General features: G+C 43.8%; 1 protein-coding gene across 1 annotated transcript in view; it reads left to right on the forward strand.

Moving 5' to 3' along the window:
- The window catches only part of LOC107035261 (uncharacterized), a gene marked incomplete at its 3' end in the record, with an annotated part of 48,137 nt that overhangs the window by 25,332 nt on the left and 7,350 nt on the right, over positions 1–15,455 (forward strand). The window contains exons 8-10 of the mRNA XM_072962061.1: positions 13,063–13,346; positions 14,014–14,128; positions 14,287–14,460. Of these exons, the coding sequence (XP_072818162.1) occupies positions 13,135–13,346; positions 14,014–14,128; positions 14,287–14,460 (501 nt within the window). The remainder of the gene's footprint in view (positions 1–13,062; positions 13,347–14,013; positions 14,129–14,286; positions 14,461–15,455) is intronic.

A 15,455-nucleotide genomic window follows, 5' to 3' on the forward strand; every position in this document is an offset into this window, starting at 1 on the left:
ATGAATTTGAGACAGAAAGTAACACATGTGCTACCACTTAAACACACTGAGATTCACATTCACTTGCCCTAATCGCCAGCACAAAGGCAGCCTCAAAGTCCACTTAGTTTCTTAAGTGAAGATGGAAATTAAATGGGACTTGTCACAGCTCATAAAGCTCAATTCTACATTAAAATATTGCCTGAAGAAGGAAAGCCTCAAGGCATAGTTCTTTTTTGACAGGGAAAAGATGGTAATAAGGCCTTGAGATCCAAAGGAAAACAAAATGAAGGAACAATCTCCCTTTGGTTTATAATGCATATAATTGTACCCAGAACATTTTTGGTTTAAAAATAATTCATTGCATAAATGCATATATATTTCCAAAGCGTTACCAGCATTCAAGGGCTGTTTCCACATGACAGAATTTCTAAAATATGTGTCCTTTGACCAAGATGAGCCTTAATGTTCCCCTCAGCTGGACTAACCTTTAGAAAGATTTCTCCTGACTACAGGCCCTTGACCTCTTATTTCTTAGAGCATATGCTTCAGAAAATTTGGAATTGCACATTCTTTCTCTGCTCTTTTGAGATGCAAATCTTCTATAATCCTGGAGTGTCTTTCTCAGGGCCCTGGGACTGGCCCTCTGAAATGTAACCATTAAGGAAGGGAGCCCCTGGTCTCTGGGAGAGCTGGGACCTAACTGCAGCAAGAGGGACTTAGTAACCGCAGCAGCCTGGTCACCCAGGCCAGCTCCCCACCAGCAGCCCTCAGCGCTTTCCCGCTAGTTCACCATAGCACTTAAAAACCCTCTCACCTTTTGTTCTGGAAGAGCGGAATTCAGTTTCTCTCTTCTACTGCAATAGCTTGAATCTCTATTGCAAAAGTCCTGAGTCAGGTCTTCCTTAGCTGTTCATCTGGTGCAGTTTTCCTTTGACCCTTCTTTCTAAGGTGGGCATTTTGCTTCTTGGTTGAAAGCCCACTGGGGACAGAGCTAAGCATTACCGCTACTTGGCTAAGTGGTTATTTGACACAACTCTCAAATATAAGAACTGTTACCCAATGGTGGCAATATGCAACTAATCCTATTTCTCTAAGAAAACCACAATTTACAAAGTTAAAATAAAAATTCCACTAATACCCCGCGTATCTAAACATCTTAGCCTATCATGTGTAGCAGAGCTCAGTCCTACCTGTTCAAAGATGTTCTTTCCAGCATCTTCATCCTGCCCAATGTCTTCACTAGTCCACTAGTGATATCTTCCTTTGCATCCCTACCTCTCAGTTTGCCATTCTGTCCTGAGATTCACTTTCTCCTCCTCCAGCTTGGGTCTTCTCACACGCATTAGACAACCTTTCTTATTTATTCCAGCTCTTGTTGTCTTTCCTCACCTACTCTCATGTGCTTGTGTTCTGCACCACGAAATTCAGCAGTTCTTTGAATCTGGGACCTGTTTGTACCACATCTGTTTCAGGAGCAATGCATACGAGAAATGAACTTGTAGTAAGTAGGTTGGTAACACTGGGTTGTCAGCTAATAACAGTAATAATTATGAGAGTATGAAATCTAACATGAACTTATTTCATATCTCACTTAATCTCTTTAATAAACCTATGACATGGGTATTTTTATTACACCCATTTCTCAGATTAAATAACTTTCAGATTAAATAACTTGCCTGATTCCCTTTCACTCCATCCAGCCCAGCACTAAACAATGGCTAATCTACTTTTTGTCTCTATCAATTTGCCTATTTTGGACATTTCATGTACAGTAGAATCACATTATATGTGATGTACTGTGACTATCTTTCACTTAGCAGAGTGATTTCGAGGTTCATCTGTGTTGTAACATGTCAAACTTCACATTTCACTCCTGTTTATTGCTGTATAGTATTCCATTATATGACTATACCACATTTTAAAATCCATTTATCGGTTGATGGACATTTGGGGTGTTTCCAAATTCTGGCTATTATGCTACTATAAACATTCATGTACAAATTTTTGTGTGGGCATATGTTTTCATCTCTTTTGCATATGCGTCTAGTGGAATTGCTCGGTCATATGGTAACTCTATGTTCAACAACTTTAAAAACTGCCAAAGAGTTTTCCAAAGTGGCTGCACCATTTTACATTCTCAGCAGCAGTATAAGAGGGTTCCAATTTCTCCATATGCTTGTCAACACTTGTGACCTGACTTTCGGATTATAATTATCATCATAGGTGTGAAATAGTATCTTATTATGGTTTTAATTTGTGTTTCCTGTTATATAAGTATGCCAAGTACCTTTTCTTGTACTTATTGGTCATTTGTATATCTTCTTTGAATAAATGGAATATCATTTTTATTGGGTTATTTGTCTTTTTTGAGTTACAAGATTTCATTACACATTCTAGATAAAAGTCCGTTATGACATACTCGATTTGCTAATATTTTATCCCATTCTGGGATTTGTCTTTTTGCTTTGTTAACTACATTCTGTGGCGCATAAAAAGTCTGAATTTTGATGGAGTTCAATTTACTTATTATTTGCTCTTGTTGCTTGTGTGTTTGGTGTCATATCTAAGAATCAACTGTCAAATCCGACGTCGTGAAGGTACATCCCTATGTTTTCTTCTAACAGTTCTATAATTTTAACACTTACATTTAGATTTTGGATCTATTTCATATTAACTTTGCATATGATGTTAGCTAAGGATCTAACCTCATTGGTTTGCATGTGGCCACCCACTTGTCCCAGTGCCATTTTTGAATAGACCCTCCTTTGACTGAATTGTCTTGTAATCGTCTCAAAATCAGTTAACCTTAGATGCATGGGTTTATTTCTATTTTGGTGATCTACGTATCTATCTTTATGCCAGCCCCACACTGTCTTGATTACTGTTGCTTTGTAGGAAGTTCAGAAAATGAGGAATATGAATCTTCTTACTTTGTTCTTCTTCCAAATCTGCTTTGGTTCTTCTGTGTCCTTTTAAATTCCAGACAGATTTGGGGGTCAGTTATTCATTTCTTCAAAAAAGGCCTTTCAGATTTTGACAGAGTTTAAAGTAAATATTGCCATCTTAACAATGTTGAATTTTCTCAACATGCTTTCCACTTACTTAGATCTTTAATGTCTTTCAGAAATTTATCAGAATCTAAGTTTAGGGTATACGTTTTGCCCTCACTTTGTTAAATTTATTCCTAAGTACTATTCCTTTTGATACTATTGTATGGAATTGTTTTCCTAATTTCATTTCACAAGAGATGTCTCTTGCCTGAGTATTCATAAGAGTATCACACATAAGTCTTTGAAAGATTTTGCTTAGGAAGCATTATTTTAGCTGTCTTTTTATGTTTTGAAAGCAGACAAGAGCAGGATTTCAAGAAACCCAGATAGGAATACTATAACAAGGCATGCCTGCCAAATTTCACAAGTCAGTTTTTGGCTGAGACCACTGTAATAAAGACAGGTTTCCAAGAGAAAAACAAGCAGAAGTTTATTAACATGTACACCTCATGTATATATGGGAGATACCCAAGGAAAATGAGTAATTCAAAGAGACAATTTAGAATTCCAGCTTTTACAGCATCTTCAACAAAGGATAAATTTGTGGAGAAATGACAGGACAGCAGAAAGAAGGTTCAGGCCTCCAGGGGTTGAAATAAAGGTTGTTTAGTTAAGTTTCTTATGCAGATTCTTCTGGTTCCAAAACTCAGAAGGGTAGAAAGAAAATTATTTGTCCTCCCGTGTAGAGCCCAGGAAGATAGAGGAAAAAACTTTTTCCCCTTATGGGAAAATGGGGTGTCTAATGGTGTGATTAACTTTTGTCCTTTTTGGTAGAAATGGGAGAAGGAATGGCTGTTAAAATGTATGTCCTGCTTTTAAGCAAATAGGGGAAGGTGGGAGCTCTTCTTTTATCCTCAGCTCAAAAGAATTCTTATGCCCAAATCATACATCTGGGAGTGGCACATCCTGCTACACTTCAGTTCAAAAGCTGACTATGAAATAAGCAACAAAGCAAATTAACAGGAGAATAGATTCACAACTTTATCATTTTTAATATTGCATACACAAGGAGTTTCATAGGAAAAAAAGAAAAGTACCTCCTCAGAAGGGGTGAGATTTGAGAGCTTATATACCACCTTAATAGGGGAAGGGAATGGGGGGATGTGGGAACTCTAGGGGAGAATAAAACTTTTTTTGAAAGAAAAACGGGCCTTTTCTAAAGCCTTTTTGTTTATTTTGCTTTCTTTAACTTTGCTGCAGAAGCTTTATTGTTTCCATTTGGGCCGCGGCTCGGGCGGGGCTCCAGGGTGGTTACAAGCTGCCTGGTGGCTGCAGGCAGAAAGGCTCAAGCAGCCCGGGAAACGCAGAGGCGCCCCTCAAAGGCCCCGGAGCTCCCGAGGCTCCAGTCCTGCTGAGGATGAGCCTTTGGAAGAGATACTCGCTCTGCCCACCCTGGGGTCAGCAGGCTGAGAGTTCACTCAGATAGTTGCCCACCTGGAGGATGCCTTCCACCGGCTCGCCTAGGCGGCCGCTGCGGGAAGCCGCGGGAGGGCGCGGGGCCGGGCGGCCGCTCCAGGAAGCCGCGGGGAGGGCGCGGGGCCGGGCGGCCGCTCCAGGAAGCCGCGGGGAGGGCGCGGGGCCGGGCGGCTCCCGCAGAGCCGCGGGGAGAGCGCGGGGCCGGGCGGCCGCTGCGGGAAGCCGCGGGGAGGGCGCGGTGCCGGGCGGCCGCTCCGGGATGCCGCGGGGAAGGCGCGGGGCCGGGCGACTCCCGCAGAGCCGCGGGGAGGGCGCGGGGCCGGGCGGCCGCTCCGGGAAGCCGCGGGGAGGGCGCGGGGCCGGGCGGCCGCTCCGGGAAGCCGCGGGGAGGGCGCGGGGCCGGGCGGCTCCCGCAGAGCCGCGGGGAGGGCGCGGGGCCGGGCGGCCGCTCCGGGATGCCGCCGGAGGGGGCGGGGCCTGGATAGACGGTAGGGGCGGCGGCTCTGGAGACGCCCGAGCTCACCGTGGCTCTCAAGGCTCGGCCGCGGGAAGGGGCGATGGGAACCACCGAGTTTTAGCCCGAAGTCCCGGTCACCCCTCGGTTCGCCCCCGCACACGCCCCCCCTCCCCGCCCTTGCTCCCGGAGTTCGCTCTCCCGTCGCCGTCGCGTCGTCTTGTACCCAATGCCCGTCTCCTCCTTTCTCCTTTCCTCTCGTGTTCCCGTTGAAGAAGATATATCGCAGCTTCATTACACATACTACCTTTCAATACGTGTATGCACTGTAATTTTTTTCACAAAATTCTTTTTCCTTTTACCTCATCTTCTAAATCAGAGAATGTTTTAAAAGTGAGAAAAATAGAATCCATGTATTTAAATTCTACCCTTAACCATTTCATGTGGTAATTACGATTTTAAAAATTGACATGTTTTGATGAGTCATACGCACTTTGGTTTTGTTTCCAAATAATCACATTAAAAATTTTTTCACAGATATATTCAAGTGAATAATGTATACTTTCTAGGAAATAAAGTTTGAATCCACTTATCTCACTATGCTGAAGAATTTATTATTTAGTGTCAATTTAATTAAAAGTCACAATGTTGATGTAAGTCAGAAAGTAGGGATTTAAATTAGATGCTGTCATAAATTGCAAGATAATTTCCCTTCAGTCAACTTTGCTGTTTTTAAATCACTTTTTCATTTCATAAATGGTACAGATACTTATCATAAATACCTTTTAATGATAATTCTCTGCAAATAGAATACACATATGTATATCTGTATTTGTATCTGTATCTATATACATCTGTAGTTAAATATTGCTCCTGCAAAGTGACATCCCACTACCAAGAAAAAAGACCTCAAAAATACTTTTTATAGTCAAAAAGAATATACTCTCTCATGGTATCTGTTCAACTCAATCTGTGTCTTGCCATTTTAATAGGAAAATAAAATCATTACAATAATCTCATTTTATGAGTTCATTTTCGATCCCCTTGGCAATGAGACCAAAATAGTTAAAATGTATTTTTTGGAAGAAAGACTATAAATATTATTTTAAATGAAATCTCAATATTTTAAGTACATCCAGGACTGTTCTAGTTGAAGGAATTAGTTCATCATAGTTGTACATGTTCATTTTCCTACACAATTTTTTAAAGAAATATGATTAGAATTTACCCAGCATAAATTATTTGTTCTCATTACTTGCTACTTTTGGTGGCTGATGTATCTCAATAAATCAACAGTTATGTAGCTTTAAAAATTCTAATGTTCTGATTGCATGTAAATGATTAATATATTGTGATTTATCTACAATATTTAGATTAAATATAAAATATCTTGATTAGGTATTTCTTATTAAAATAATACCAGGACTATTAATAAGAATGCTTAAGTAAATGCATTTGGAGAGTATGCTCACTGACATTTGAAAAGGATGTTTCCTAATATAAATGCAAACAGCAGACAGTTTTAAATGCCTTTTTGAAAAGCAATATTAATAATCTGAGATTTAATTTTTTACTTGTTATCTCTTATGATCATACTTTTATTGAGAATACAGAATTAATCTGAGAAAGTGAGAGTTAGTACAAGTGTAAAGAGTGTGGAGTTGTACTGTTTTTATTTTTATCTAAAAAATATATTGCTTTAGTCTTTACACTTTATTATGTAAAAACCAAACATCTTGGAAAATCAGGAGAGGATAAAAATCCTTATATAATATTTTTCTGGTAGTATAAAATATTACCTGACCAAATTTGAATTATGTATTAGAATTTATTTTTAATAATTCTAGCTTAAACCTTTATTTAGCTCACAAACAATTCATTTCAACCACCCAGTCAAGACGTTTCCCCAGAAGTAATGCTAGAAATAATCAAGACGTGCAAGCTCAGGTTTGTTTTCAGAGATGTTCTTCAGAGTGTTATTTAAACTAATAGTCAATAATATAGAAATGTTTGACTTAAGTGTTGCGTATATGAAACACATACTAAGAATCAAATTTTGGTTAGTAGTTAGTGGTCAGTGAAATGTTAATGACACAAGTCAGATGAAATTCAGACGTACAGGCCTATATATAAGCCTGCTTATTCTTAGATCCATGAGTATAAATCTCTGTCTATAAGCATAAGCACACGTACACATACACATATATGTATACATACACACACACACACACACACACACACGTTGATGAAAATAAATCTTGGAAAGAATTATGCAGAATGTTAATAGGAGAACTAAGGTTGTTTTTCAAATTAAATATACAAACATAGTAACTACTCATAGCCATTGAGTTCTACAGTGCTCATAAACTTATCCCATCCTCCCTACACTTGTAGCTCAGTTTACAGATATTGGTAAAGGATACATCAAAAATGTTCAGTTTTAAATTCAGATAATACACAGTAATAGTATTAACCTATAAATTGAGGTTAAAGAAACGTTGTTAAATATTAAAATATAGTAAGACTTAAGTGGTAGAATGTTTTAATTTGAATGTATTTATTGCTTGGATTCAGTGGGAAAAAATTATAGGGCTAACCCATCAGAAGTTAATTGATGAATAAATTCATAGAAGAGTACTTATCCTAAAGAATAGATGCACTGAGGTACAAATGAAAGCTTTGGCCTTGGTGGGGAGAAATGATTCTAAGAATAGACTTCGTAATTTTTGTGCTTGAAGGTATACATTGGCCTAGAGGATACAATGCAAAGCTTCTCATCGACATGTAATAAAGTGCTGTGGAAAAGTGATGACTTGCTGAATTATGCAGATGGTGTCACATAAAGTAAACTAAAAAAACATGCTTATACTTAATTATTTGTAATAGATAAAGATTTCATATATCTACACATTATACACTTTATACTTTTCCAGCTTGTCTCTTATTTTCAGTTCGTATCTTTTTTTCTTATTTGCTTGATCCAAACTAAGGTATCTGAAACTGTGGATATATATAAATTAGTATCGTATTTGAACATGGCATTATTAGCAAAAGAGTAAAGGATGTCATAGGAACAGTTTTGTGAAGAAGATTGAAGATTACAGGAGATTATTTTCTATTTCCACTAATTCTTTCTCTTAATGGCACACACACACACAAGAGTGAATACACAAAATGTGCTGAGAAAATTCCTAAACTGGTATCAAAAAGAAAGTTTTCCACAAACACACTACTTCTGTATCTCAGTCCTTCACATTGATAACTTTATGCTCATTTAGTCATCTTTTTTTAATAATCACTTTTAGTAAACATTTGTTTTTGAGAAGCTGTCTTGAGGGAGCTCAGCTATTGGATTTAGAAGAAAATCAAAGCTTCTGTTATAAATATGTTCTCAGAATACAAGTACTATAGTACTAGTATATTACAAAGTATTATAAATATATTCAAAGAAAACTATGTTTAAGATTTAAAGGAAAGTATGATGACACTGATTCAAGAAATCAATGATAACAGCAAGAGATAAAACTTACATTAAGGGAAAAGAAATGAAGATTTTAAAATTGAAACATTCAATAACTAAAACTCACTGTTGGGGCTCAACAACACACTAGAGGTGGCAGAAGGAACAATTAGTAAAGTTGAAAACAGGGCAAAAGCGATTCTCCAATCTGACAGACAGTGAAAAATTAAGATAGTTTCTCATAGAACTGTGGTACACCAGTACACGTGGCAACACGCACAAAACTGGCAGACCAGAAGAGAGAAACATACAAAAAAATTTAGACGGCAAAATGCCTGAAAACTTTTTAAAATTCAAAGAAAACATTCATCTGCACACCTAAGTTCAACAAACATTACAGAGAACAAACATAAGAGATTCACAACTAGACAGCACAGACAGTTAAAAAGACAAGGAGAAAATCTTAAAAGCAACGAGCAAAACAATTCATTCTGTGCAGCAAACCAAGAGATTAGCAACTGACTCCTTATCAGACATATTACAGAACTCCTTTAAGGGCCTCGTATTCGTAAATAGTAAAGCAAGTGTACATATTTTGTGGCCTTCATTTACAATAGATAAATATCACTTTTCTGGTGTTCAGTCAATATCAAAAAATGCCTTACTTGATTGGTCTTTGGAACCAAGTCTATGCAAGAAGACTGGCTTGCCTGGATCTGGGTGTGAGCCAAAGCTTGAAGACATATAAATCAAGGGTTAAGTGAGAATCCCAAGCTTGGTAACGTAAAGAAAATTGTATACACAATCTGGCTTTAAAACGTTGCTGGTGAGCCAGAGTACCAGAGCATGGAACAAATAGGCAGGCAGGAACCTAGTTCAGTGATTAGATGAATGCAGATCACCTGGAAAGACTTGGGAGCCGCATAAATGGCCCATGAATAGATATCTTTTCCCTAAAGCATGATGCACAGCACAGCATGTACATAAGCTGACTCATTTCAATTGTCAGAGCTGTAGTGACAACACAAGGACCTACGCCTTTACCAGTAAATAAAGGGGAATCTACCTACAACACTAGAATATCAGCACAATGTACAGAAGAATAGGAGGGCAAAATAAATATAATTTTCAAAAGACTGGGATGTGCTGCAGTGTTATTAAATAGGATGGAAAATCTAAGAAGTGTGAAAAACCTTTTAAAATGTTAGATTTTACAGGGTCACTATCAAGAAAGGAGTCAAAGTACTAGGAAAATAATCCATAATTTAAAGAGAAACTTTTCAGGGTTTTGAGAGTAGTGAGCAATGTATACCAAGAGTAGGGCAGGAACAGTAGAGGGCAGGCCCAGGAGTGTGCAGGCCCAGGAGTATGCAGGCCCAGGAGAGGGCAGGCCCAGGAGTGTGCAGGCCCAGGAGAGGGCAGGCCCAGGGGTGTGCAGGCCCAGGAGAGAGCAGGCCCAGGAGTCTGCAGGCCCAGGAGAGGGCAGGCCCAGGAGTGTGCAGGCCAAGAAGTGTGCAGAGATAGGAGGGAGCAGGCACAGGAGTGTGGAGGACCTGGAGTGAGCAGGCCCAGGAGTGTGCAGACACAGTAGTGTGCCAGCTCAGGAGTGTTTAGGCCAAGGAGAGGGCAGGCCCAGGATTGTGAAGGCCCAGGAGAGGGCAGGCCGAGGAGTGTGCAGGCCCAGGAGTGTGCAGGCCCAGGAGTGTGCAGACCCAGGAGTGTGCATGCCCAGTACTGTGCAGGCCCAAGAGTGTAGACACATGAGTGTGTAGGCCCAGGATTGTTCCGACACAGGAGTGTGCAGGCCCAGGAGAGTGCAGGCACAGGAGGGAGCAGGCCCAGGAGAAGGTAGGCCCAGTAGTGTGCAGGCCCTGGAGTGTGTAGACACAGGAGTGTGGTGGCACAGGTGTGTGCAGACAAAGGAGTGTGCAGGCCCAAGAGTGTGCAGACACAGGAGTGTGCAGGCCCAGGAGTGTGCAGAGACAGGAGTGTGCAGGCCCAGGACAGTGCAGGCACAGGAGGGAGGAGGCACAGGACTGTGCAGGCCCAGGGGTGTGCAGACACAAGAGAGGGCAGGCCCTGAATTGTTCAGGCCCAAGAGTGTGCAGACACAGGAGTGTGCAGCCCTGGAGTGTGCAGACTCAAGTTGGAGCAGGCACAGGAGTGTGCAGGCCCATGTGTGTGTAGGTCCAGGAGTGTGCAGGCACAAGTCTGTGCAGGCCCAGGAGCATCTAGACACAGAAGTGTGCAGGCCAAGGTGTGTGCAGTCCCAAGAGTTTGCAGGCCCAGTAGTGTGCAGACACAGGAGTGTGAAGGCCCTGGACTGTGCAGACACAGGAGTGTGCAGGTACAGGAGGAGGCAGGCACAGGAGTGTGCAGGCCCTGGAGTGTGAGGCACAGGAGGGAGCAGGCCCAGCAGTGTGCAGGCCCAGGAGTGTGCAGGCCTAGGAGCGTGTAGGCACAGGATTGTGCAAGCCCAGGAACGTGTAGACACAGGAGTGGGCAGGCCAAGTAGAGGGCAGGCCCAGGAGTGTGTAGGCCCAGGCGTGTGCCGGCACAGTTGGGAGCAGGCCCAGTAGAGGGCAGTCCCAGAAAAGGGTAGGCCCAGGAGTGTGCAGACACAGGAAAGAGCAGGCCCAGGAGTGTGCAGACACAGGAGTGTGCAGGCCCAGGAGTGTGCAGACCTAGGAGGGAGAAGGTACAGGAGTGTGCAGGCCCAGGAGCATGTAGACACAGAAGTCGTCAGGCCCAGGAGTGTGCAGACCCAGGAGTGTGCAGTCCCTGGGGTGTCCAGGCCCAGGAGAGAGCAGACCCAGGAGTGTGCAGACACAGTAGTGTGAAGGTGCAGGAGTGTGCAGACACAAGAGTGTGCAGGCCCAGGAGTGTGCAGACACAGGTGTGTGCAGTCCCAGGAGTGTGTAGACACAGGAGTGTGCAAGCCCAGGAGTGTGCAGGCCCAGGAGTTTGCAGGCGCAGGAGGGAGCAGGCTCAGGAGAGGGCAGGACAGCTGCTGGCAGGCCCAGGAGAGGTCCTATTAGACTTCCATAGATGACGTTGTGAGGCAATGGGCATTTGAGTCTGGAATACAGGAGGGAAGTCTGGGTTGGAAATGGCAGTTTGGAAGTTACCAACGTGTAGAGAACACATAGAGCCCTAAGGCTGATGCGGGCGGCAGCAGACAGTAGCAGAGGCCAGCAGGCTGAGCCTCAGGGGTGCTGTGTGCCAGCACTCAGGGGCTGGAATTGAGAAGAGCGGCCAGGGCCGTGGGAGGAAACCAGAGCAGCCTGAGAGCCGGGAAGCCCCATGAGGAAAGGGCTTGAGGAAGTCAGGGGGAGCAGCAGGGGAAAGCGTGGCTGCCGGGCCGTGCGAGGGGAGGGCTGAGAGCTGCCCGGGGAGTCAGCGCCTGGTGGGTGGCGGGGGACCCTGTCGTGAGCAGTTGCAGTCAGTGGACACGCTTGCTTGGAAGGAAAATGAGAGGAATCAGAGGAAGCGGATGGGAACAGCTCCTTTGCAGGGGCAGGAGGCGTGTGTGCTGGGGAGCAGAGAGATGGGGCCACAGCTGGAGGGTGAATGCATCTTTTTTTATAAGATGAGGGCAATAACAGTGTATGCTGATAGAAAAGATAGTTTAAATGGGGAAGTTGGTAACACCACATTCCCTTAGGTCAGGGGAGTTGCAGGTGGGGGCCCAGAAATTCCCCTGAGAGAGTCAGCTTCAAAACACTTGCCAGGTCCAGTCCACTGAAGACCAGCTCCCAGGAGTGTCAGCCACTTAGGAACTCTGCCGCCCCCTGCAGTTTTGATCCTGGCAGGGCCAGAAGCCGTAATTAGCCAGCTGAGGGAGGAAGGATGGAGGTGGGCAGGAAGAAGAGGCCTGCCCTGCCTCCCCCTCTCCTGCAGGTGGTCAGCCAGCAGCCTGGCCTCGATGAGTAACTGACGTGGTGTCTTCATAGTCACGTGGTTAAAAAGTTCTCAAATGTTATACCATGCTCCCACATAAATCTCAGATTGACTCAAGGTTTAATTGGTGGAAATAAAAGCAAAAAAAAAAAATACAGTGAAGAAAGCGTGTAAACATAAGGCTGAGCCACAGAGCAGGGCCAGCAGACATGCGGAAACACATTTTTATTTCATCTGGAGAGCGTGTGTTGGTTTCTCAAGTTTGTACTTACTGATATATATTGCCACAATCTCTGAAACCATGAAAACAGCTTTCTGCTGTTTGCCTCTACTAAATTCCCTGGAGACTGGCTGGAGCCCAGAGGGATGGGGAAAGGAATACACTGAGGGATAAGGAGATACAGAGAGTTTTGGTGGGGAGCTCTCTGGGAAAAAGGCCTTCAGCATCCTGTGGTTCCACCTCACTCTAACCACAGTTGCATACAAACATGGCTTTCTCAGGGGCAAGCCTCACTTCTGGAAATGTCCCAGAACACTCAGCCACCTAGCGCCAACCTTTGAAGGGAATCCAAAATGGCCCACAAGCAATTGCAGAGATTTGAATTGCCTTAGGCTCCCACGTGTGCACCGGGCACCCTGGGCCTCTGGGCCTCTGTGCACACTCACAGGGACACTGGCTCTGGAGGGACAGTTGAGGGTCAGTGCTGTTGCTAGGCTACGAGTGTTCCGGACCAAACATTCCGAGCCGCTGAGCTTCACAGCCAAGGTGTGGCAGCGAGACCTCTGTGGCTCTTCTGCAGCGCCAGCGCTGAGATTGGGAGGTGGCAAGAGACCAGGAGGGAAGTGAGTGGTGTTGGAAGGCGATAAGCCAGATGAAGAAGAGACTCACTCAGTTCGTGAGCTGGGTGGACTTCAGCATCCATCAGAGAGAGCGCAGGAATCGTGAGACGCCTGTGCCTGGATATCATGTCCATAGGTGTGAGCTAAAGGACTTCCACAAAGCCGCATATTTAGGTGACACGCGGACAGTGCAGGAGTTGCTGTCACGGAAGAAAAATGTAGACAGCAGAGACAGGAAGAACAGGTAACAGCTTTGGGGCGGGGCGGGGCGGGGTGGGCCTGGGAGGAGATGCCAACTGTGGTTGTAAGACACGGATTTTAAATTGCCTTCCCATGTCAGAGATGTTGAAGTGTGAGACAATGAGCATGTTAGAATCATTGAAGTACAGTGTTCTCTCTCATCCTTGCAGCAGCAAAGTAGATAAACTGTTATTTTACTTAATTGAAATGTTGTCTTGGTAAAATAGTAATGGTAACAATTATAATATTATCTAACAATTACTGAGCTATTCAACTGCCAGACACTTTGCATAGCTTTTCATTTAAGCATCGCAGTGGCATCCTGTAAGATAGCTACTACTTCTTGCCCATTTTGTTGATGAGGAAATTGAAACACAGACAGGCTAAGTGAGAGCTAATAAGGAAGAGTGTTAAAGTAGAAGTCAGACCCAAGTTGAGCTGAATCTCAACGGCATGCCCTTTCTATTCAAACAGGTAGTTCTTCCATTAATGTGGTGAGTAATAAGAGCTAATAAATATTGTTCTTTCCCCATAGAAAGAACTAAGATAAGAAGACTGTTAGTTTTAAAGGGATAGGAATAGCATGCTGTTGAATGTTTACAATTACACGAGTAACTGTATCTTTGATCTAGTACACTCTAATTTCCTAAAAAGTCCTCTCATGTTCACAGGACTGCCCTACACTTAGCCTGTGCCAGCGGCCAGTCATCAGTGGTGGCTCTCCTTGTCCAGTGGAAGTGTGACCTGAATGCTCGTGATGAGGAAAGCAAGACAGCTCTCATCAAGGTGTGTAGCAGCCAACCGTGTCCACGTGAGATGGATTCGATTTACTTAGAATAAAAATGAATTTATCTGTTTTAAATGTAACAAAGTGCTGGAACTTGAGGAATGTTAACTTGGAATGCCTAGCACTTACAGTCTGCTTCTTGGCATGATACCAACAGGCTGTACAATGCCAGAAAGAAATGTGTGTCACTATCCTGCTGAAACAGGGTGCTGACCCGAATCTTGAAGACAACTGTCAAAACACTGCTCTGCATTATGCTGTCTTGGCTGAAGAAACATCAATTGCAGCAGAGCTGCTCCGCTGTAATGCAAACATCGAGGCGATAAACAAGGTATAGCTCAACTGACTATTTACAAGATATTTGAAATACAGGGGTTTTTCTAGCTACAGGTGCTTTATTTATATATAGTAGTATGTATACTGAATACATCAGGCCCTGTTATCATGGAAACAACTCCAAAGCCAAGGCCAGGGGCTAGAGGTAGTGCCCACAGAAAGGGCAGAGCTCTGTCTCCCAGCCGCACTTCTACCCCAGAAGGAGCAACTTGCCATTAGGAAGTGCCTGGGGGTGGGTGGTAGGCTCAGAGCCTACAGAAGATGAAGGCTTGCGGGGAGTGAAGTGATGGCAAGGGCGGGCTGCCTGCCTGGGGATGGGTGGGAGGAGGAAGGAACCCAGCGACCCAGCAGGGAGAGCTGGGTGACTGCACCTGGGCAGGGAAGGCAGCAAGCCACAGGCCCTGAGCACCCCAGGATCCCAGGTTCTATAATCTGGGCAAGTGAGGTCAGGTCATGTTTGACAGCCAGCAGGGGCATTCACTTGTGCTGGTGGCCACATGGCCCTCCATGTACACCTTCACTTTGGGGTCTCCCATGCTCAGCCTGCTGTATCTCCCCTGCGGGGCTGTGGCTGTAGGTGGGGAGCAAGTGACAGCGCAGCTGGTCCTCCTGCTTTTCCTCCTGGCTCTCCCCTGAAGATTTTGATTGAATAAGTCTACTCACATCTGGATACAGGTATTTAGAAATACTTCCCTGAGATTCTGATACAACCCTTGGTTAAGGACTATTGAATGGATACATGTAATACATGTAAATTCACAGATCTCAAAAATAAGACGTCTCTGGAAGAGCAGGGGTTTGATAGATGCTGCTTCTTTCAGTGCTCTCCTTTCCAGCCGTGTTAGCCTGACTTTTATCCGTCTCTTCCTGGCAATATTACTGGCAGCATCTATTGCCTTGAAGAATAGCTCCTTTTCCTTTCTAACCACTGATCATTCAGTGGCACTCAGACAGTCTTAGAAACTTGGTTGTGGTGAGTGATTCAATAAG

Source organism: Vicugna pacos, chromosome 5, assembly GCF_048564905.1.
Source record: "Vicugna pacos chromosome 5, VicPac4, whole genome shotgun sequence".
NCBI classification, from domain to species: domain Eukaryota; kingdom Metazoa; phylum Chordata; class Mammalia; order Artiodactyla; family Camelidae; genus Vicugna; species Vicugna pacos.